Genomic DNA, 24,695 nt, shown 5'->3' on the forward strand with positions numbered 1-24,695 from the left:
TCCTGTAAGGATGACTGAACAATCCTCGTGCATGGGAAAAATGTCCAGAGAGCTTATTAGGATTGTCTAAATTATCCATGGAATCCAGTTGGGGGTTGGCTGCCACTCTACAAGCACAGGTGCATCTGGGAACACTGGTTATTTTGCATCCTATTTAGAGATTTGGTGCTTTTGGAAAGGTAAAGAAATGAAGAGGCAAAATGTGAAGAATTTTAGATTTAAAATTATTCTTTGAAAAATTAAAATAATTCATCAAATCCACACTAAATGCAAAATTAGAATATAGGTATAATAACAATTTTAATACTCCAAGCAAATTAAAATCTATGTGTAGCTTTTGCTTATTGTAAGACATTTTACTCCTTTGTAAAAGAGATGTTCTATCTTTATGAAATGGTGTACAGAGTTAAACCAAGTGTACCTATGCACAGTTCCCTCTAAAATAGTCGGCATTTTTTGAGTTATCTCTGAGGAACTGAAGATGAAGTCTTATCCTCTACAAATTCATGACTTAGGAGATTCTTGTCGTAAGTTATTGTTCACACTAACGCCACTTCTCAGACTGTAAGTTATTTTAGAAAATCCTGTTTTCATATACAAGTTAAATATGCACAAATATTGTGCAAGAATATATTTGCCTGCAAAAGTACAGAAGTGATGTAGGAGGCTCCTTTATTAGCAAAGGTTCCTAAATAAATCAATCAGTCAAATATCATCTGAATTGTTAATGTAGAGAATCAACAATGAGAACGCGGAGGTACTCGACATATATGGTAACTGATTTTCCGTAATAGAGCCATTGCTCACATTTTAAACTGTTCTGGACTTGCCTATTGCAGATCTGTTTTGTCAATTTTACTGGCCAAGACCATCCCTGAGCTGAACTGTGACACACTAAGTGTTAAAGTATTTGGGTGACAAGGGGTGGGCTAGAACATGAACTGCCCATGAAAATCCTTATGAAAGCCCTGCCAAGGTTTTCCAGTTAATAACTAAATAAAAGTATTAAAATATTTTACAATAGTAAATTAAGAATAAAATAAACTAAAGAAATTACAATTAAAAGAATTAATACGGATGCAAATAATTAAAAGAAAGGTAATTTGCCTTGCTCTTACCCTTCTTCCCACAGCCCAACATTCACCATTGAAATGAAGGGGTTTGGAGACACTGGCTCAGGATCCAATATAAGATTACAACAAGTTCTTGCTCCATTGCTGGTCTCCAGTGGTGAGCACTGCTGGGAAATAAATGTTGGAATTTGGCCCACAGATTATAACTTCCACATTTGCATCGGAATTGTAGAAACAGTTGGCACTTACCTGCAAAATCCAAAATTTCATGTAGATGACTCTTTTTAAAAAAAAATCATTTCTGGGATCTGGACTTTGCTGGCAAGGCCAGTGTGTATTGCCCATCCCTAACTGCCCTTAAGAAGGTAGCAGTGAACTACTGTAGTCCTTATGGTGAAGGTACACCCATAGTGATGTTGTGTAGGGAATGTTAGGATTTAAAGACCCAGGAACAATGAAGGACTCCAAGGTGTGTGATTCAGATGTGAACCTGTAGTGCTTATACCCTTTGCACCTGCTGCCCTTGTCCGTCTTGATGGTTGAGACCGTGAGTATAGGATGTGCTGTCAGAGTAGATTGGACAAGTAACATCAATGCACTTTGAAGCGATTGTATGCCAGTGGTGCAGCGCACGAATGTTTAGGAGGATGGATGGGATGCCAATCAAGCGGGCTACTTTATCCTGAACGGTGTTGATCTTCTCGAGAGTTGTTAGTTCTACACATTTCCAGGCAAGTGCAGGATATTCTATTGTGATCCTGACTTGAACGGTGAAAGATCATTGACTTGATATGCTAAAAGATCAAAACCATGGAAAGTCATCTAGGTAAAACGTTAATTGTTTCTCACTCCACAGATTCTCTCTGCTGAACATTTCCAGGATTTTTGGTTTTTATTTCAGTAGTTTGCTTTGTTTTATATTCATCATGCTGGATTTCTTGAAAATATATTTATGAATAATAAAATCTCAATGGTTTTCCATAATTTTTATTAATTAAAAAATTTTAAACATTTTTCAGAAATTACTGCCTTTCATGAAATGTGCAAGGATCATTAATTGATTTTGGTTATCAAAATTATCCACTATGCAATCACCAAAAAACACAAATGTTCCTATTTGATGAGTGCCTTCACAATTCTGATTTAATTTCCAGGAGAGATGCAGCTAATTTACAAGGAAGATGAAGGCGCATTCTTCTTAAGTTTTCTTCACATAATATTGCAAAACCAAGACTTCAGTTTCACCCTCCTCTAACATTAGATCTATGACCTTAGGTACAGTTTCTTGTGGTAATGAACATCTGAAGTTTCATGCGGAAACAGGTATTGACTGATGAATACATATTTATGAATGTACAGAGGATACGTTTTATTTTGAGATTATTCACAATGACTTGTAGACATTTGTTATTTCTTGTAATTATTCAGTACCTGTAATGAACTGCGATGCTTTACAAAGGGAATAAGGGGAACAAACACAGGGCATCATTTAAGAAAGTGGTTCAAATCCAAAGACTTCAGTTTTGAAGAGATTCATAAAGAAGGATGGAGAGGTAGTTGTAGATTTTGAGACTATATGGAAAAAGTAAAACAGATTATTAGCAATCAGCTCCTCCATTGAGCTAAATAGACACAAGAATTTGGAATTGGAAATTTTGGGGAATAGGGGCTAATGTAGGTTAACAGGTGCGGCAACAATAGGAGAGATCTAGTATAGGATACAGAATAATAAGTAGGGTTAGTATCGTTACCTGGACAAATTAATTAGCAAGAGTTAAATTCAATAGCCCCAAAAAACATATGGGAATGAAATCTGCAATGAATTCATGGTACAGTGCAGGCTGCACATTAACTGCATGCTGCTGGATAATTATAGTTATTCTTGAATTCAACCATGTTGATCTTTGGCTGGCATTTATACCCCCACCACAGACATTCTACCATTGCCCAAAAGAAGGGTAACAAGTACCATCATCTTTTGTTTTAGCTGGAGGATAGTATGATTTCCATATTGGCTTGGTCAAGAAAATGAGAGGGCGTTCTGGAGCCTTATGGTGCATAGGCTTTGAACACCTTTGATGTGCAATGGTGAAGAGTGGGAACTTCCCGGGGAACAGGTAGAAATATGGAGGTAAAGGACATTGTATGCTTCATATCAAGGTAGGAAAGCAGTTGAGAGGAGTTGGTTGGAGAAATGGGGAGACCTCGGCTAGTTGGAGATGGACAGACAAAATCAAACATTAGAGCCAGGGTATCGGGAGGAAAGTTTGGAAAGATTTGTACTGGCAGAGATGGAGAAAACGTGAATGCAGTGAAAGAATAATCTGTTGATGACTGTGGAGATATGCTGCATGATAGCCTTGCCAGGCTGCTTGGTTTCTTCCTCTCCTCCTCCTCCTCAGTTGCTTATCAAAAGAATTAGTAACGGGAACTGTGTCCTGTATTGCAAGATTGTTCTGTATATGTTTAATACCATAGACCTTGAGAGCTGGATGTTGAGGATTGGAATTCCTTTCAGTTTCCACATAACAGTGGGTTGAAATGCAGTGCCTGAAAAGCAATGTGTATGCAATCACTGGCACCGAGGAGAATCTTACAATCCTCAAAATCACATGCTCTGCTCACTGCTAATGTCTGGCAGAGAACAAAATATAAATGACTCTGTGTGAATCAAGAGGGTCAAAACTTCCCTTTATAAAACACAGCAAAAGGTTAGATGCTATAAATATCTCCAGTTCCATTAGCATTCATTTCCACATACATCTTGTCCACTCCCGGCAGTGCACTCTTTGCTGTTCTCTGAGATGGCCATTATATAGGCAGCAGGTGATGGATGTGGAAATGCAGATTTCCCGTGCACAGTTCTCAGGGATTTAATTCAGAGAATTGCTCCCTGAACATCCTGGCAAAATGGAGGTTCCTCCATTACTGTCACCATCACCACAACCACCTCCACCTTCCAGCTGCTCCTACTGCTCTAATGCCCTCTACTCGTTCTCCTTGTTCAGCTCTGTGGCAAAGGGGAACTCTTGTAATGCACCCGTGTCTGGGAGCAGCTGGTTTGTGCAGTGATCTTAATTCAGCAAACAGTCCTTCAACACCACTCGCCATAGAGTTCTGCAACTCAAACCTACTGTAGAAAGGTCCAAACATGTGTAGATGCGGCAACACCATAAAGAAGTCAACAAGCAACTAACCTGCAGATAATTTCTTCAATAATGCTGGTGGTGAGATAAGTGTATGGACATGTTTCTTCTTTCTGAAATTGCACCAGTAAAGAATAAAAATTACCTACAACTTGACTAAACTTTTAAAGGAAGTATTAGATGATATGCCTTCCCTCTTCAGCTGTCATACCAATTTTGTAAATAATGAGTGCAGGGACTATTCATACTGTTTATCTCCAGCATACTTTGAACATGAACAAGGACAAGGTGTTTATTACTGTGGTCATAGTGTTGCACAATAATACATAAAACACGATAAGTTTTTTTGATTTTCTAGTTAGGAATATGTATTGAACTTAAATCTTGCTTCAAGTCAATTTCTTTCTGGAAAATGTAAGATAATCTTGACTGTGATAGTAAACCATTGACTTGTTACCAGAAAATACAACTTTATAAATGGCAATCTAAATGTAATTTGTTAGATTGTTCGAAGAATATATTCTTTATGCCTACAGGCCCAATAATATAGATCTATTGGCCCTGAATTGTGCCATTTGGAATTAACATCATCACGACACTGAACCCCTGCGGCAAATATCGCTATCAAAATTTTGGTGGGAAGAACTCAAATTAATAATTTAAGAGTAATAATTTCAGGGTCACGGTGAATTAACAAGACTTCTATGTTTTTGTGAAATATTTACAGATGAAATATACACAAATCTTCCAAATTATTATGTTACAAAATATGTTAAAACATGAAAAGAAGCATCTAGAAGTTAAAAGGGTGAGCTAAAACTGCAAGCTATCAAACTCCAAAAGACGCATCATGGGTGACATTTTATACCCTACAATAGAGAAGCTTATGATTCAAGCTCTCTTCTTTTGAAGTTTATTTGCCCCCAAACATTCAAGGGTGTGAAGAGATGCCCAATTTTTCTCAGTTAGAAGTTCCCATCTCTAGGGACTGCTCTGCAACAACAAACCTTCAGAAATGGTATACTGTTTGTCAGTCCATGAAATCCTCTAATTATGGTATGTTGGAAAGCAGCCTTTAGTTTGGCCTGTTGGTATTTTAAGCTTAACTCCTTTTTCAAGGGGATGGACAGCATATTCTTTTTTGCTCTGTACACAATCTGCATAAACAACATTCCTCTGTCCAGTCATCTCTTTGTCCAGACCCATCAACAGCTTCTTGCTAACAATGGAGTCCTTGCATTTAGTTCGGTGAATTGACATAACTTTATGCAATTACTCAAATCAACTGTGAGTGTGAGAAAAAAAAATCTGATTTGTAAATGAATTCTGGTCAGAGATTCATGTGAAATGATGAATGAATGTTTCAGCAACAGGGCTGTTGTAAGCCAAGACTTCTATTTAGTAATGGGCAGCAAAATGAAACAAAGGAGTTTAAACACTTTTTACTGCATAGGTAGATTTAAAGGGAACCTTTAATCAGGACCAGATGGAATATAATTTTAAATAAATTAAATTAAAATATCTTAAAGAAAGGTCACGTATTGATGTTAATCGTTGAGCATATGTATTCATTCCATTGACTTATTTTAGTCCGGCCAAGATGGACTAATATCTCTGTTAAAATTGTGAACATAGAGAGGGACTTTATTTGCCAGTTTCATGAACAATAATTTCCGGGCTCTAGTTGCTTACTTCATTGGGTTAACCTGAATGATTGCATTCGGATAACTACTCAGGATACCCAGTGCCTGCTTTGGGGTTGGATTTTAAGCATTTTCCCTACTTTGCATTTCTGGTCTGTTTAGTTTTTTGGATCTGATTCTGATGGAAAAAAGTGTTACTTCTGGCTACTGTTGGCTCACAGTTAAATTATTGGATTAGCAGCTAAGAGTTCTGGACCACTGATCCAGAGAAAAAGTGTTCAAATCCCACCAATGTGATGAACTCTTAACCGCGTCCTCAGTTCAGGGGTAATTAGTGACAGGTAATTGCCCGTGAGCATTGCCAGTGACGTCCACATCCTGTGAATGAATATTTTTTTAAAAAATGCTGTTCCCCATTTTCACACCTTTTACAGGAGGAGAGTTGTAGTGGTGGGGTTGGCACTATTGCCTGCTGCTCATTGTAACACCTGAAAGGAGGTGTGCTGATTGTTTATCCAGGATGGACTCTGAAACCGATGCTGGTCAGCAATGAGAAGGTTGCTGTTGTTGTTGACAAATTTGTCACACTATTTCAGTCATGTTGATGGCACCACTGGAAGAAGGGTAGAATGTATTGGGGAGACAACCCACCAAAGATAACATTGCAATGAAGTCTCTCTGTGAATCATGGGCCTGACGAGAAAGGAAGTGGGATCACAGCCAGGAATTTCCTAGGCCCTCTGCTGTTCTCTCCAGGAAGTTTCTGGGACATGGTCATGACACAGGAATGGGGGAATTGAATCATACATCCTGTCATTTGAATACAGTGGAGTAGAGCAGAGGAGGATGCTATCCTTTCTGGCTGGGAAGGAGAGAAACATTGGAATAGGATATGCTGGTTGAGCACATTGCATTATTTTTCCAATTGTTTCTGCCTGATTTACGGCAAGATGGCCAAAAATAAATCCACACCAGAATTAACCATTATTTGGGAGGGAAGTGTGAAGCTGATAGTTTTTGTTTTACTTCTTCTGATCATTTCTTCTTTCCCTGCATAATTATGTTAGATCTACATTCCACACATGACTCGGAGCTTCAGAATTGACTTTTTAATGGACTTTATCCCTTTTATAATGATTTTCATTGGCAATGGAAAATCAAAAACCACAAAGCTTTATGGTTAGTTTAAAAAATAGATGTCACAGCAATTTCCAAGTGTTTAAATTTTCTTTATTTCTCCCTTATTTTTGCCAGGCGATGTAGTGGCATGGTGGTTATGTTACTGGATCAGCAGCCAGAGTTCAGGACTGTTGATCCACGGACACGTTTAAATCCCATCATAGCAGCTAGAATTTAAATTCAAGTAATTACATAAAATCTGGAATTTAAATAAAAAGGGAGAGTCATTATCAGTCACCATGAATCTACTGGACTGAGGCAAAAATCCATCTGTTTACCCATGCCCTTTAGAGAAAAATAAATCAGCTGCTCTTGCCAACCTGGCCTATGTATGATCTTGCACCCATTGGTGTGACTGAGTCTAAATTGCCCCTTGATTCAGGGTGAATCGGGGATGAAGTCCAGATCCAGCAAATGCATAAATAAAGAGCTGATTTCTGATCAGCTATAAATCCAGTGGGTCCATTGGCCCTGAGATACCCTGATTCTTGATCACATACCCGCTCTTAATGTGCAGGACCACAGCGTGGATGTCAGTGGCATTTTTGGTTGTGGGCTGTATAATAAATTAGTTTATTTGGTAAGTTGGTTTATTATTGTCACATGTACCGAGGTATAGTGAAAAACTTTGCTTTGCATGCCATCCATACAGATAATTTCATCACATCAGTACATCAAGGTAGTAGAAGGGATAAACAATAACAGAATGCAGACTATAGTGTCACAGTCAGAGAAAGTGCAGGGCAGGTAGACAATAAGGTGCATGGCCATGATAAGGTAGATTGGAGGACAAAGCAGAATAGTTCCACCCTCATTGGAAATGCACACAGCTTCACTCTCTAATAACTGTCACTAGGTTGTGCTAGAGGAAAAATTTTGGTTTCCTTCCTCTCTAATCCAGGGATCCTGAGGCTAATTTAAACATCCAGGTAGGCTGATTTAATACAATGGACATAGATCAGAACTGATACTGTCTGCTGAGTACAACACAACCTTTTGCATTACTGCAGTGGTCCATTGGTAGAAATGTTGTGTTTCGAAGGATTTTTAACCTTCACTATTTTGGGAAATCAGATAAGATCAGGCACTGAGTCGAAACATTTCTTTCATTCCTTTTATTAATGTTAAAAATACAACAACTTTACAGACAGATCCTTACAACCTTGGATAGTAATGCAGCTCAAAACTCAGACTTGTGCTTTGAGAAATTGAAGGGTTAAATCCTTATTTATGTCCTTAGTCTCTCTGCCTGATCTGGCTCCTGGGTCTTTATGAAAATGGTAAAAACTTTCATAGCCCTCTCAGTGTCAAAATAGGCTGATAGTTATTTTCCATACTTGCTGAATGACAAGCAGTTTGCTAATGTGTATGACAAGTTTCTCACACTATTTCAATGCCTAGCACGGCACCTGTCATATCTTTAACCTTGTTCTTATCTCCGTGAAAGTACATTGTCTCAGTTATCCTGAAGCAATATTAATACTTTCAAACTTGGTTAAGCTTCCCAGTAAGGTTGCTCAAGACAGAGGTTTCACAGTTTAATGTTCTGCGCTCTATTCTATTTGCATTTTCTGAACCATGATTTTGGTGTTCATTAAAGCTGGTTTTAAAAGTCCATATCAAAGAGTCCAAAATACTACAGCTTAGTAGTCTTCAGATAAAATAACTCCAAGGTTTTAATATTCTAACTTAAACAATATATTTGGTTTTATATGTGCAATATATTTGCCACACAATTAATGCAAACAGTTTTGTATGTTATTGTTTTTTGATAAAATAAAATAGTAGAAACCTGAAAATACACTTTTTTTGTACCTCACAACATTCGCAGATGCCACAATGCAAGAGAGTTTCGATTTTGGTTGTCTGTTAGGCAGATTGTACTCTTCGACTGGTCATTCCAATGGTGAAGAGGCCCTACAGGTTTTGTGTTCTGGCCTCCTCTATAATCGACAGGCAAGTTGGGTGGCAGCCAATTGGCATCAGATGCAGCTCACCAGGTATAGCAAAAGGAAACTCACTGGAGTTGTAGCCAGTTGTGTAGCATGGAAGATTTCTTGGCTCTAAACAGTTGCTAACCAAAATGATTAATTTAACTGACTTCTCTATTAAAAGTGTGTATTGCTTTACTTTGGTATGCTCTTATGGTACCTCCTGGTAGACTCCTTTGAAAATGGTGCTAACAGCATCTCCAGCATTGGCTGGGTAGAAGGATATTCTAGTGGCAAGAATATATTATCAATGATTTTGCCACCATTATGATCTAATGTTGCCGTAAAAATGTAAAACAATGCAAGAAAAAAAGTTCCATATTCATTTTTCAGAGTCTGAACAGGTAGTAATTAGATTACTCGGTTTTTCTAGAACCTCGGTGTTAAATTGTAAAATGCAGAGAGCAGGCCAACGGCCTGAAACTAGTGAATGCATCTTCTCTCGGTAGAAGGAGGAGTTAACAGCAGGTTCTCCCTAAGTGATTGGCCAGTCATCATTATTGGAGTTGTCATGACATCCCATGTCATGTATGGGTTCGGTGATCATGCAGAGATGTTTGCGAACAAGTGAGAGCAAACAATATTTGCAATATATTTACTTAGAAATATATATTACTCACATCCTATTTGAGCTTAAAGTACCGGATTCTGGGTTCGTGTATGCTATTTGTCAGTTTAAGTTTGCATTTTGGCTTGGGTTTCATGCTATGTTTCCGACCATTTGTTTGGCTTGCTCCCACTCTGCTGTGCTTCCACAGCTTGGTAAACTTGGGCTGTTAAAGTCCATTTTTGGTCTTTATGGACTGTGGTTAACCTTTAATCATAACCTTCAGTGTAACTCCTGATTGGAAACACAAGTACAATAAATTAAAATGAAGAATGCGTCATCATGAAATGATTAAAAAAATTTTGGTAATATGTGTAAAGAAGCATTCTGGTATATTACCAACTGATTTGTTCGAAAAAGAGTGTAGGGTGTGAAACCGAAACATTATCTGCTTGAGGAGGGAGTTGTTAATTTTGATTGCACTGCAGTGTTTCGGAGAATCAATTTTGGCCTTAAATAGGTTTTCCTGGTTCTTACCTGAAATAGTATTACACACAGTCTCTCAAAGGATCACTGGTTTAAAACACCAGCTGAACTTGTAGCATAGGCCAACAACAGAGGGAACCTGATCCTTTTGAGCTATGCTTGTGAGCTTTGCTGACTGATGGTAAGTGGCACAACATTCAGACAGATTAGGCTCAGCGCTGCAATTTGTTTAAATTATACTAAGATTACTTTCAAGGCCGCATATGAGGAAAACCTCTGAGGAAAGTGGAATATTCAGTTCTCTTTTGCTTCACGTAAAACCAAAATGCAGTCTTAACTTGTAGCTTAGTGGTATTTAGCTACCTAATATTTTGCTGGAGTTTGACCAACATCATAATAATAGAATTCCTGACATAGATATTTTCTGGCCTTCTGATTGTTTATGTAGTTTTGTAGAACAAAATAGCTCGCATATCTCACAACTGAGGGGATTTAGCTGTGGTTGGAAAATATGTTCCATCTGATTTAATCTTGTATTCAAAATATTTTTGGCTTTTGCTCTACCTCGTATTTTGAAGAAAATGGTCCAGCTGCACTTTGATAACGTTTTGTTCTTCACAAATTTTCTCATGCCTCAAAGTTACTCCATTCTTGTTTAAGGACATAATTTTGAATTACGTTGGAAGAGCTGTTGCTCTAAAGAATTCATGGAAATACTGGTGAAAAATTCAGGGTTCCTGGAAGACAATATGATGCCAGAGGAACTTGGCTGAAGTTTCATTCTGCACAGAATATTGCATTTTCTGCTCGGCCCATTTCTAACCTCAATATCCTTCCTAGTTGGTTAATCTTCATCTTTAGCTTTCCTGGTACTGTGGATGGGGTGGGTGTTCAGGGGGACTTTCAGCTAATTTCTTGTGAGTCCTGACAGCTCCCTTCTGTTGCCGGCTTGGCTCAGAAATCTTTTGGATAGTTAATATAACTACACTAGAATTAAAAGTGATTTTAAATCTCAATTTTCAGTAATATCAATCAATCAATGATGGATCGACTAGATAGACATAGTGATGAATGTTTGCTTTCAGGTAGATTTTCTTCCAAGTAGAGTTTTGCTGCCTGGCTGTCTGATTGTGGAAACATAAGTGTCGAGTCTCATGGACATTAGTTTTAGGGGAGAACGAGCCCAGGGCAATCCATCAGTTCAGGGTCACTTCTTTTAATCAAGCCGACCTGGCCTGCCTCCAGATTTTGTTGTGTTGGTCAGTGATGGGAGGGGGACATGAGGTGAATGCAGCTGTATGTCCTGAAGAGGTTCATGCATTTTTGGGAGGTGGGATGCTGGCACACCAGTGGCCTGGATTGCATTCTCACTGCCTCCAGCCTCATTGAAAATACTCAGAAGCATGCAGGCTCCTTGACCTTTGTGCTACCAACTGAATTTGTTCAGTGTGTTTATACAGAGTGTGTGCTCCATTCAGCTGAGCCCTAACATTTCAAAGTTGTGCACAATATGGTGGGATATGAAAGCCCAAGAATTCCATAGAGCCCCTTGACCTATCTTGACAGCAAAAGAACATCTTAAGTGACCTATGGTCTTTACAATGGCCATTCTGACGGAGGCACGGGTTTCATTGAATAGTTTTTCAGCTGCTATTCTGGCAGTTCTTGCACTAATTATTATTTATGGGAGAAAGAAGTATGTCACACACAGGCCATCCATTCATGTGATTTGTTGTCTTTGAAGAGGTCAGAGGGGAAAGAATTCCAAAGGGTGAATGCGTCTCAGCAACTTACATCAAATTTCATGTGGAGGGTTCTTTGTAAGTTTTCACAAACCAGCTGCAAATTAACCAAGTGGTAGTCTTTTGTTCAGGTCATGACAATATTTATTGAAAGAGCTTGTAAACCAATGAGGGTGCTATCTATTGCATCTGCAATTTTAGAAATCCTATAAATAGTCCTATTAAATTAATGATCTGCTGTATTGTCAAACCAGATGAAATTCCCAGCTCCCAGGAAAAGTGTCAATTTATCAGATGAATACATTTTCAAGACTAGCTAATATACATAAATCACCAATGCTTGTGTGTGAAATGGATGCTATTTGTATTCCAACTCCAATACTACTTTGTTGACTAATGCATTGATTTAAAAAATGATTCTTGTGCCAAAATTCCTCCATGACCTCAATCCATCCATTCCATGTAAATTCCAGCCCTACATCTCTCCAAGAATTCTACACTTCTCCAAGCCTAATATTTTGCACATCTCTCCAGTTGTTTGGTCACACCACTGGCACCCATGTCTTCGATTGGCTGGATCATAAGCTCTGAGATTCCTCCTCAAAACTACATTGTCATTTTCTTCTAAGATGCTCATTGAAGTCCAACTTTGGAGAAATATTTTGGTAAACTGCCCTAAAGTCACCTTTGACTTAGTGTCAAATTTTGTCTGCTTTGTCTGACAGGCTTTAAAGAACCCTGGATCATTGCATGACATTAAAGTTGCTAAGTAAATGAAAGTTACTTATGTTGATGTGGCATGAGATTATAATAGTTGTGAACTTTTCAGTCATGGGCAGAGCTTTTTGATGCTGGTCTTTGTACAGGAGGGTGTACAGTAATCCTTATCTCTTTGATAAAGCACATTCTTCAAACATAGTGCTCTTCATTGGGCTACTTAGGACCTTCAGAGTCTGCAAATCCTTTTGAGAGAGTTTCATTTTAAAGAGTACACCCTTCAGGCAGCACAGTGGTGCAGCTCGTTCAATCCTGACCTCCAGTGTTGTCTGTGTGGAGTTTGCACATTCTCCCTGTGACCACATGGGAGTCCTCCAAATGCTCTGGTTTCTTCCCACATCTGAAAGGCATGTGGGTTAGTAAGTTAATTGGCCACTGTAAATTGTCTCTGGTGTCTGGCTTTGTGTAGAATCTGGGGGAGGGGGTGAGTCAATGGGTGTATGGAAAGAATAAAATGGGATTAGTGTAAGCGGTGTTTTGTGATTGGTGCAGAGTGTGGGCTGAAGAGTCTGCTCCTCTGCTGCCTAACTCTGACTCATATGTTGTCTCATTCTGCTTTCCCCCATCCTCCCCTACTTCTCATCATCTTCCACTGGAATGGCAGACAAAACAATTTGTATTTATCGGGCTTCTGACATAGCAAGATGCACCAAGACTCTTGACAGGACTTTAACTAACACCAAGCCACTTAAGGAGATAATCAAAACCTTAGTCAAAGAGGCAAATTTTATGGTGCATTTCAAAGGCAAGAAGAGAAGCACAGAGATAGAAAGTTTTAGGGAAGGAATTATAGAGCTTTGAACGTTCGTAGTTGACAACTATTAACACTGGAGACATTAAATTCCGGAATGGTTAAGAGGAAAAATAATTGGAGGAATGCAGATATCTTGGAGGCTGGAGATTACAGGGGGCATATTAAGAATATTATAAAACCTGGGCATCGATAAGCAAACACAGGAGTGTTTAATGATTGGGATGGTGTGGTTTCAGAGATGGGCAACAGAGTTCAAATTTATGGAGTACAGAATAAGAGGCTGGAAATGGGGCAATGGATAGTTGAGACATGGTAGCAAAGACAGGTATGGAGATTTCAGCACATTCATGTCCAATGAATCCCGTATCTGGTGCTGAGAAAATATACCTGAGGCAACGTATATCTGCTTTGTGGCTTGTTTTTAGAAATCATCTATACTTTGCCTTTGTTTAATACTGAACAAACGTATACCAAAGGTGGTAATTTTTTAAAAATCCCATCAATCATGTCCTTAATAGATTTTTTTAAAAACTTGCAGTGAGGTTTTACTACAGTTTTTATATTAACAGACTGGTGCCATGTTACTTGGCAGACTGGTCCTGCTCTGAGTCCTGGGCCAAGAAGAGAGATACCACCTCTGATAAGTAATCTGACATCATGTGTCTTCACCATAATGCCATATAACTCCAGCTTGTGTAGAACCAGATTTTAAAAGACAATCCATTTACCTCTTGTGGACTCTATAAATGCAGTGGGCAATCTTTTGAATATTAAAAGGAAACTGAGGTCCCACTTGATCTCACGTAGAGTGAAATACATTAACCACCTTTCAAGTAAGTACAGTATTTGGTTTATAATTATGTAAATCAAAAAAGTAACAGTTTAAGAACACAGTCTCTGTTTCCACAATGGAAAAGATTTTGTCAGGATGTTTCTTAAGAACTAAATGAGAGGTATTTATAGAGGCATATTTGAGGGTTTGTGATTTTTCCCAACAGAGGAATAGTGAGAGCATATCATGAAGAGAATGTACTGCATTTCTTTTCACCTTTTGCGGATTGAGAATCTAGTGAACATTATTGACTTTTGAAAAACAAAGGTTCAACTGAGTAATATCCATAAACAGTTATTATGCTTTTCATTCCCAGTGGTTTTATGTTTTATTGCTATCTGAGTAGGCTATCACTGTTTGCTTTAAAATATGAGATGGTTTGGTCATTGTGGTGAGCAATGAATGACTGAAACACTATCTTGTATATAATTTTGCAAAGTACAAACAGATGTTCAATAAAGAACCTTACTGACGAAAATAATCATTAACTGAAAGTAAACTATTTTTGAAGCTGTTTCGATATGTTTACAGAAACAGAACAACATGAAGGGTAAAGTTTCTTCAATACTCTTGACAAAATTTTCATAAGAAGAGAATTAAATTGCTATTTGAATTACTCATTTAAATGCATTGTCTGTTCTGTCACAGATACAGTTATTATTCATTGCTTTTCATGCCACTTTTTAAAGGTTCAATTTGGGTTTTTAGATCAAAGCAAAAATGCATCTGTCTAAAGAATAGCTTAATCCTTTAGCTAGGGTAACATAAGGTCTGGCTCATTAACCTAAGCATGGTAATTACAAACTGTGGGAAAAAATGTGGCTTGCAAATACTTTGCTGTGTGGAAATGCTGAGGGGGGTAAAGCAGTGGTTTACTTCCTTCAAATCCTTGTGATGGGTCAAGGAAGGGCTTCACAGTTATTACCCAGCATCTAATGATTTTAAAAAAAGCACAAGAATGTAAGAAATAGGAGCAGGAGAAGAGCCTCTCAAGCCTGCTCCACATTCAATAAGATCATGGCTGATCCCATCTTGGCCTCAACTCCACTTTGTTGCCTGTTCCCCACAACCCTCAATTCCCCTTTAGTACAATGAAGAACTGTAGTGGAACTTGGTTGGGTAGACATAGAATTTACTAAATATGAGGGGAATATCTGGATTCCAATTTGCTTGAAATAATCAAAATGCATAGATTTTGGAATAATTCATTAGGAAATAAATGTGATGCATACATAAAATTAATTGACTACACTAAAAATTAAATATACAGACACAACTAGGCAAGTTTTTTTGCTTGTATTTAAACAATCCTTTTGCTTATGCAATGGTGTTCATCGTATTCAGCAGGAAAAGATACAACACCCCTAGGAGGCATCCTTTAGGATAGATTCTCCATAGGTAGTATATGGATGGAGCAAGAGAGTAGGCACTGGAAAATTAGCAAGAGGTGATTTTCTCAAATTTCTACCCAACAAACATGGATGTTAGAATCATAGAACAGCACAGGAGGCCATTTGACCCACTGTGACTGTGACTGCTCTTTTGGGCCCAGGCCCTTCCACTCCCTGTAGCCCCTTTTTTTTTGATAGGCTAGAATTTGCCAACAAAATGTGAATAACACATGCTTCATTAATGTACAAATTACCAAGCAATCTCTGTCAAGGAGGAAAAATCCTGCAAATTTAACACAAGTCACTGGACTTCTCTGTGAAAACGGCATCTTGTCTGTGACCTCCCTGCACGTTTCATAAAATTGTTGCTTTTGCACATAATTTTTTATCACATTTAATGGAAAAGTAAAGCCTAGTAATTAATAACATAAATACCCTTTTAACAATGTTATACTTGGTTATGACTACCAATCAATGTCTCCAGCCCAGAAAGTATATTAATAAAAATGTGAAGTCTCATTCCTTCAAGTTGTGAGTTGCTAGAGATTTTGAAAAATATGAAATTTTAAATTTTAATGTTCGTATTTTTCATTTGTCTTTTCATTTTCTCAATGTAATACTACTTTATCTCCCTTTCTATACCTGCATCATTACAGTGAGTATATTTCCATAGTACTTAGTTGATTGTAGAGGCCCAGAGATTGTGAAATGTATTAAGTAAATGAGCGGGTTTCTTTTTGCTGAATGGTTCAGGATTAAGTTTAAATAAATGGGCACACCTTGAGTTAGTTCCACTCCACCAACTTAATGCCACATCCACCTGTAGACTTCCAGTCCAAAACAACCTGGAACTTCATTCTCATATTATAATCAATACTATTGAGTCAGTATTGGTATGATTTCTCCAGTTCTGGCACTGTGTTTGGCCTGGCTGATATGAAACAATCCTGTGCCAAATATTTTCTGGGTCAAGAAAGTTTCTGTTTGAAGGGTAGTCACGATTTAGCGAGAGATTCTTAATTGATTGGTGGCTTTTTTTTTGACATTTTGTTAATTTCTGGAGGTTTTCTTTAAAAATTTTTGACAGTGAGATTTTGGCTCAAGCAAATGAATGCAGAATGCTTTCATAGGTCTTTTGGGGAGGTGGGGGGGGGGAGAATCAGAAAGAAGTTCTCAGAATTTAATAAAAGCTTGCAATGATAAAGACCATGGATGAGTAAGAAAGAATTGCATCCACTGAAGGAAACTATAGTGTGGTTTGCTCTCAAATTGGTGAAGTCTTGATGAGAAATTATGCAAAAAGCATTTAGGCAATCTTTCACATAAGCACATCCACAATAAAACCACCCATCCATGCCACTAACTTTGGCTTTTCAAGAGCAGTTATTGAAATATGTCTCCAATATGTTTTACATAATCTTAAATTATGCAAGCACACAGTATATTAGTAACACTGCAAATTCTGTGCACCGGTGCTGGATAAGCTTCTGATCCAGCAGACCAGTGTATTGTAAATGGCGTTGAGCTTCTTGAGTTGCATTTCAGCTGCACCAATCAAGGGAAATGGAGAATATTTAATTGCATCCCTGAGTTTTGCCTTACAGGTGGCAGAGAGACTTTGGTGAACCAGAATTTGCCCATAGATCTGCACTATACCCTACATCTGACGTGCTTTAATAGGCACAGTATTTATATTAATGATGCAGTTGAATTTTGATGTGTGTGTTTGGTGTATGTGGGTGTTGGGGTGGTGTTCAGCAAGAGTAGTGTTATTGAAGGTAAAAATGTGGTTAAGTTCCCCATTGAAGAATGTTGACTGAAGGTCCAACTGAAAGAATTAAAATTCAAATGTTTTTGGTCCTCAAATAAAAAACCTACGCTCCTCTATCAAATACTTGGTTGAATATTAGCAAAAATCATTGTAATAAAACTGGAGTATAATCAGAAGGGAACATTTGCTCTCTAAAATAGACTCTCTATTGCTTTGTTAATCAGATTTGAACACGTTTCTAGCAGAAGCTTACATTTTGATCTTTCATTTCCTTACTTCCTAATTGAGTAAGTTTTGAGTGGTGTGGAATTTTGTTTCTGTTAAGATTTATTGTGCCATTTTGTAGAACCTCATTGCATGGAACCTTTTTAAAGTTGATTTGGTGAGATCAGTGTGGTATTTTAAACTACAATGTTTGAATTAGTATTTTTGCAGTATAAAATTATAATAAGTGTTTGGTTAGTAAAACCTCTGTGATGTGCTTAAAGATACAATAGAATATCAGACAAAAGCTCAGTATATAATTAACTGTAATGAAAATATTTTAACATAAGCCCAATAATGTTTATCTATGCTTAAGTATTTATTTCTTAGTACTTTTCATTGAAATTGCCTTTTAATCTGATTTCAAATGCTGGTAGTCTATTTTTACCTGACTTCGAATAAATGACCTAATAGAAATAGTCACTCTGGAAATGAAGATGGTCTCAACGACTTGCTTGATTCCATCTCATCTTTAGCATGAGTGATAGTTTGTAAACATACCTAAGATAGTAATTTGTTTCATCTATGTACAAGGCAACAGGGATGTCATGGTACTTCAGTACCTCTTGATGACATGATAAGTCCACAAGCTGTTACCAAAACCCATAATGTAAGTCTTAGTGGGATAGTTGATGTGTATGTCCTGACCTCCAGCAATAGTTGTTTCTCTTTTACTTTTAATGGTGTGTATTCGCAACCTCTTTGATCAAAAGAGATCACCATGCTGTGCAAACAGAATGCATTAAACCAAGAAGTTTAGTTTTACTGTTTTTTTTATATTCAGAATGTATTGTAGTAATCATTTGGGTCCAACAAGTTAAAAACCAGACTGGACTTTACAATAGTGAGATTTTCTTGTTTGCTATTTTCTGTGAAAAGATTAGTGATGGAAGTGTCTACATTTCAAAAATTAGTGACAATGGAAATTTCTCCTCCTAATGCACAATCAAAAATGTGGTTTGTTTTGCAAGATCATTAAGAAGTATTGCACTCATAAAAGTGCCTTTCAATTAAAATTCTGATTGTCTTTTTTAATTTCTTGAATATTCTTGTATATAATGTGGTGACTTTGTGTTTGACACATCGACCAGGCAGTGCACAAGTATGAACAAGCAAATCCCTGTTAAGTTATCTTGTTGCACTTTGTTGACAGCAATCACAGAATGTTCAGAAATTTCATACTGCCCCGTGAAGCTCTGTGCAAATTGTTAAGCTGCAAGGTAGGAACTTTCTGATGTCCGTGTTAGTTGAGTAATTCCTCCAAATAACTGTAGTAAGCTCAGTCCTCTAGGCTCTAAATGAACACTGCAGTCTGACAGAGTTGATTCACAGTATGATTCATCTTGTTTGACCTCTCCACATATTAAACAGAAGAGGCCTTGTGCCAAACACAAATTCAGAACTGCCACTGAAATCTTTCCAGCTACAAGTGCCACATCATATTCTGAGCTAAAGTAGTAAAATAAATGTTACCTTTCTATCAATATTTATACTGGCAAACATCCTGTTTAGGTCAAAAGAAAGAAGTCTAGTCATTTTGTCACTTAACCAGCATTTAAAATTAAACAGATGAACGATGACAAAGCCAGCAGTATTTTGGTTTGTATAGAGTATAAACACCAGCATGAATCAGTTAGCTGAATGTCTCATTTCTCTGTAAAAAAAAATGTACAATAATTTATTGTTCTTGTTAGAGTATATCTAATTGCATTTTGTTTGTCTGCTTACATTTGCTTTAGTATTCTGAGTTCCATGTGTTTGTTTGCAAATTTTATCCCATCAATACTGATGGCTACTATAGAAAACTAAAATTAAAACATAATACATGATGACCCTCCTGAAATATTAGGATACCTTTATCTTTCAGATGGTGGCTGACCTGACTTCTTAGTTTTTATTACAGTACTCAACTATTACTGCAGTCCACTAATCAAATTATTGGCCACACTTTCTATGTTTTATCTTACTAAATGCCTGCATTCTCATGAACAAAGTTATGATGTCTCCCCCATTCCTTCAATCCCTCTATCAGGATCAACTCGCCTTTCCTCTTCTCCTTCAAGGTGTACCTTCTGTCAGCTTCTGTTTCTGCACTGAGCAACCTCTTTTCCCTGGTGACTACAATCTCCATTTTCAGCAGAGGTAGAGAAATGGTAAGATGCTTTGCAGGGTCATGAAGATTGATGGACCTGCACTTCAGCTCCACTTGGCATTCTTTTCACTTTGCTCAACCTTCCCCTCCACATGACCATGCTCCAACCCCATCAGTGCAAGCACTCTCAAGCTTTTTGAAGTGTTCTCCAAACATTTTCTTCTTCATCGCGGGGTCCTTGTCCTGGAAATCCCTCTCCAGCAGTATTGCAGGTTCCTTTACCAGAACGACAGCAGTGATTTAAGAAGGTAGCTCACCACCACCTTCTCATGGCCTATTAGAGATGCACAAAAAATCCTAGTTATGAGAAGATGGCCACATTCCCAACAAATGAATAAATTAAAAATAAAAATCAGTACAAACTTGACTTGCCCTTCCAAAACACGTCCTGTTATTTCTCCTCCTCTATCACTCTGCTATCAACATCTGCTTTCCAGGCTCTGTAAATTGTTTCATTCCAAATGTACTTTAGCCCCAGTACCCCAGATCCATGTTCACCAATAGCTTCCCAGCAGGCTAAGATATATATTGTCACATAATTTGCATCTGCTGTCCTTGTCCTTCTTGTGTGGAATTAACCCGACCTCGAAAGATACACTATCAGTTGCCATTCTGGATTTATCCTGAAGTAGTTACTAAGAGAATTTGATGGGGTTGAGATGAAAGATGAGTCAGTGATCATCTCGAATCCTATGTCCATTTCCTCAGCGAAGACCAATAAAGAAATCTAGACACAAATTCTACAAAGTGTCCACTTATTGACCCACCACATTTCCACAGCATCAACACCTTTGTCTTTTCACCTCCACTGCTGTTTTCAGAAAATCTCTTTGAAACACATTTGACCACGCCTTTGCCCCTATCCAGTTACCTGTGCTCACCACTTCCTTTATGTCTATTCACTGCCCATTACTCCATCTGACTGTCTCAGAGATGTATCTGTACAACGTTATGGAAGTACATATGTTGTGTGTCATTTCTTTGTTCAGTTGTGTAATTTTATGTAACAATGTTATAATGTTGTTTAAGATTTTTTTGGTGGTCTATTAGTGATTGGATAAATTAACCTAATAAGTAAAATTTATAATGTTTTAGGTTACCAGGAAGGCTATTCTGCCAATAAAGGCCATGCCAGCTCTTTGAAGTAATGTCCAATTTAATCTCACACCATAATTTTTCACTTAACACTGCAAAATAGTTTATATTAACAAATTATTTTAGTAAATTTATTTTGTAAAATTGGTCATAAATTTCTTATCCTATTCTTGATCAAGATGTTAAATAAATAACTCAAAATTTCCCATTCTCTGCAATTAATGACAGGAATCAAACTACGGAATGCTTTACAAAAAATGAGAATGGATTGGAAATACAGGATTAATGGGATTGAACGAGTGGTCAGATATTCATCAGGACGTATTGCCTTTGGTGCTGTTGGAGTTGGTGAAGGACAGTGGGTGTTATTTGTGAAGAAATCCAGTTAAGTTTTAATCAAGGAATGGGGTTCACAGATAAATAATCAGGTGTTTCAGCTCGTTACTTTTAGGATGCCACCTACACAAGAGATTCAACATATAGGTGGAATGCATGAAATGATCAGCTGTACATGGTCTGTGCTAGTAATTTATTCTAGTTCCATACTACTGCTTAACCTGCCAGGCTAGCATTTTTAAAAATATAATGATTGAACTAAAATTTCAATCATCCTGTCTTTTATATCCATGCAGGACTGTGGGTTGATAATCCAGCCTGACAGACCTTGTGGCCTACAGCCAGTGTCAAACGGTTACCTCTCAGCAGTTGTTCAGAGGCAGATTCAAACCTGCAAAACAGGGGATGCCAAAGGTTGGTAATCATCATTGTGGTCAAGATGGTTTTCATAAAATATTGTAGTCAGCAGGAAACCCCTGTCGTGTACTGTAAAGCACAGATGAAATTTCTGACTACATATCATTTAAACTATGGCTTTAGTACCTTTTCTTCTCTGCAAGGGTATGTATATCATACACAAATAAGTTGACAGTATTTTCTATCTTCATATCCTGTTGGAAGGAGATGGAAGGGATTAGCAGACCCCAGGTGAAACATGTATGGGATGAAATCAAGCTTTGACAATAGTAACTAATGGAATTAAATTTTTAGCATACAATTCATATTTGAAACTTGCATACTGGGGGAAAATGTATTTTCTGGGAAATGTAGAAATTTCACATGCTTGTTTACTGTAAACATTCATTTGACTAGTTGAAGTATCTAAGGCAAAGCTAATCAGAGAAAATTATGCAGATTGGGAAAATCTGGACATGTCCACATTTTTGTACATTCGTGGTAACTAGAGCTAAGATCCATTGGAATTTTCAAGAAAGAAAGAAGGACTACCAGTGAGTTCAAGATGTACCCAGTAATGTAGGTGGTGCAAGGAGCAGCTACCTGGAACACCATTTTAAGGAGCATCCATTGGAAATCCTTAGGATCACTGGATCTAGCTTAAGCATACCTACTTTATTCATGAACACAGTACCGTGTGAGGGAAAAAAAATGTTGAAATGTTGAAAAATAATGTCAAGTTGAAATGTTCTCTGCAAGTCATGTAGAGAAATTCACTTTTTAATTGCTGGAGCTGTGGTGATAAAGGAGAGGATCTCAGGACTTTGATCCAGCAGCAAGGATGGAACATATACATCTATTTCTGCTGTTGTTCTCATGAGTCTGTTGAACTCAGCCCACTAAGTGCTGGATATCATTTGTTTGGGGCAAATAGTCAAAGTAATTTGCCAAGATTTGCTTAAGTGCAGCCAAGGTGCCTTTGTGGTGGAGGGAGTTAGTATTTGAGGCAGTGGATGGACTTCCAACAGAATGGATTTCTTTGTCCTAGTTGCATTGAGTATATTGAATTTTCCACTCATCCAAATAAGTGGAGAGTATTTCATCCCCCTCCTGACTTGTGCCTTGTATATGATGGAGGGGCAAAGGGAGTCAGAATACCAAGCCCCTGTTCCATTTACACAGTATTTATACCCTGCTCCAGTTGTCATAACACCACTTATCTAGTTGAGTTTCTGGTTGATGGCAGATGATTTGTTGGTGATCATGCCACTGACTGTTTAGGGCAAGTGCATAGACTCTGAGGTGGCCAATGCTTGGCACATATAACACAAATCAGCCCAAGCCATGTATTCCCGCTTGTGGCCATAAACTATTTTATCTGCGGAGTTGCGAATGAAATTGAATATTGTACATTCATTAAGCCCACTTTTGAATTTACGAAAATCATTGATGAAGCAGCTGAGGAAACATGTGCTTAGGACACTGCCCTGAGAAACTAGTTCAGCAACATCCCGGGCCATGTTTGTTTGGTTCCTAACAACCACAGCCACTTTAATGTGGGCTGGATTTCAATTCATCTACTGGGGAAATTTTCCCAATGGGTCCCACTGGCTTCCATTTTACTAGAGCTCCTTCATGTTCACTTGGTCAGCTGTTGCCTTGATATGAGGGACTATAATTCTCATCTCACCTCCAGTGTTCGGCTCTTCTTGGACCAGGGTTGTAATGCGGTCTGAAAATGAGAAGTCCTCATAGAACATGAACTAAGCATTGGCACATTGGCAAACAAGTCCTTGGGGAACAACTGCTGCTTGAAAGCATTGCTGTTGACACTTGCAAACACTTTAAGTGGTGTTCACAGCATCACTCTGGTAGCTGGGGCAGAAATAAATCCAGCAATTACAAAATTACAACCTCACTCAAAGAATCTCTCTTAATATGATTCAAATTAATATTTTAATAATGCTTAATAACAGAGCCCTTTGTGTTACTGTTTCAGGGCGATGGTTTGTCCCTTGTTTGAGCTGCTCAGACAACCGGACCTGTGACTGGCAGAAGGCAAGGTGGCAGCCAGACAACTGTCGTCACCTTTCACCAACGAAAATACAGCTTCAGCAGTGTATGAGTGGAAGGAAGGTAAGGGCTTGTTCCATATGACTTTAATTGCTATTAGTAATCTTATACAGTCATTTACTGCAAGATGACATGAACTCTAAATGATTGGTACATGTAATGAATTAGAGTTTGATGGAAATTTATACCGAACTGAAACAACATTTCTATATATACTTGAATAAAGTAATGATACATTCCTTTGGTATAAAGAAACTGCTCAATGCAGTGAAAGCTGTAGCACTGAATGGAGATGGAGTTCTTCACAGGGAAAAGAGAGTTGAAAACTAGAATTTCTCCAATCACATAGTGTTGCTTTGAAAGATAGCAATCACTCGTGTTTGTATCAAAAGGGAAATAAACCACAAAATTTTGAATCAGTTCAGTTTAGATTTTATTCACTTAAATATATAGTTATCATTCCTTACAATTTAAATGCATGTGTTTAGATTGTATTAAGCCATAGTACTTGTACTTTTTTAATATTTAAAGATAATTGAGTAAAGCAGATGGCTACTTTCAAGGGCAAAATTATTTTTTCAATAGCAGCATTTTATGAAAGTAGGAGGAAAACTAAAATCTTTTAAAGATGCACAAACAAGTAACTGGTTGCTACTCAATTCATTATTTAGTAATTAGTAACTTTTCATCCATTTTGCTTGCTTATTTATGGAAAATGCCCAATTTCTGGCTTTCAAAGCATTATGTTTGGTTGCAACAACATGCAGCAGGTTATGCTGTACCACACTCTTTTAATGCTGCTACATATTCCTGAGGCCCTCATTGCAGAATCATAGAGTATTACAACACAGTAGGAAGTTCATTCAGATGCCTATTCCTGTCATGTAGTATTAGCTCTTGCTTACAGAAAATGGATTGAAGGTCCAGGTGACCACTACTGGAAAGGAACCTATGCACTAAAAACATTTTGAGAAATGTTGGTAATGCCACCTTTGCTAGAAATATGATACCACTTTGGTGCACTCAGAAACAATGAACTAAATCATC

At 37.7% G+C, this 24,695-nt stretch overlaps 1 protein-coding gene across 1 annotated transcript in view; it reads left to right on the plus strand.

Annotated features, from left to right (window-relative positions):
• The window catches only part of cped1 (cadherin-like and PC-esterase domain containing 1), a 175,226-nt gene that overhangs the window by 116,716 nt on the left and 33,815 nt on the right, over positions 1–24,695 (plus strand). The window contains exons 16-17 of the mRNA XM_052030704.1: positions 21,476–21,593; positions 23,575–23,711. Coding sequence (XP_051886664.1) covers positions 21,476–21,593; positions 23,575–23,711 — 255 coding nt within the window. The remainder of the gene's footprint in view (positions 1–21,475; positions 21,594–23,574; positions 23,712–24,695) is intronic.

The sequence above is a fragment of the Pristis pectinata genome, chromosome 15 (assembly GCF_009764475.1).
Source record: "Pristis pectinata isolate sPriPec2 chromosome 15, sPriPec2.1.pri, whole genome shotgun sequence".
NCBI classification, from domain to species: Eukaryota; Metazoa; Chordata; class Chondrichthyes; order Rhinopristiformes; family Pristidae; genus Pristis; species Pristis pectinata.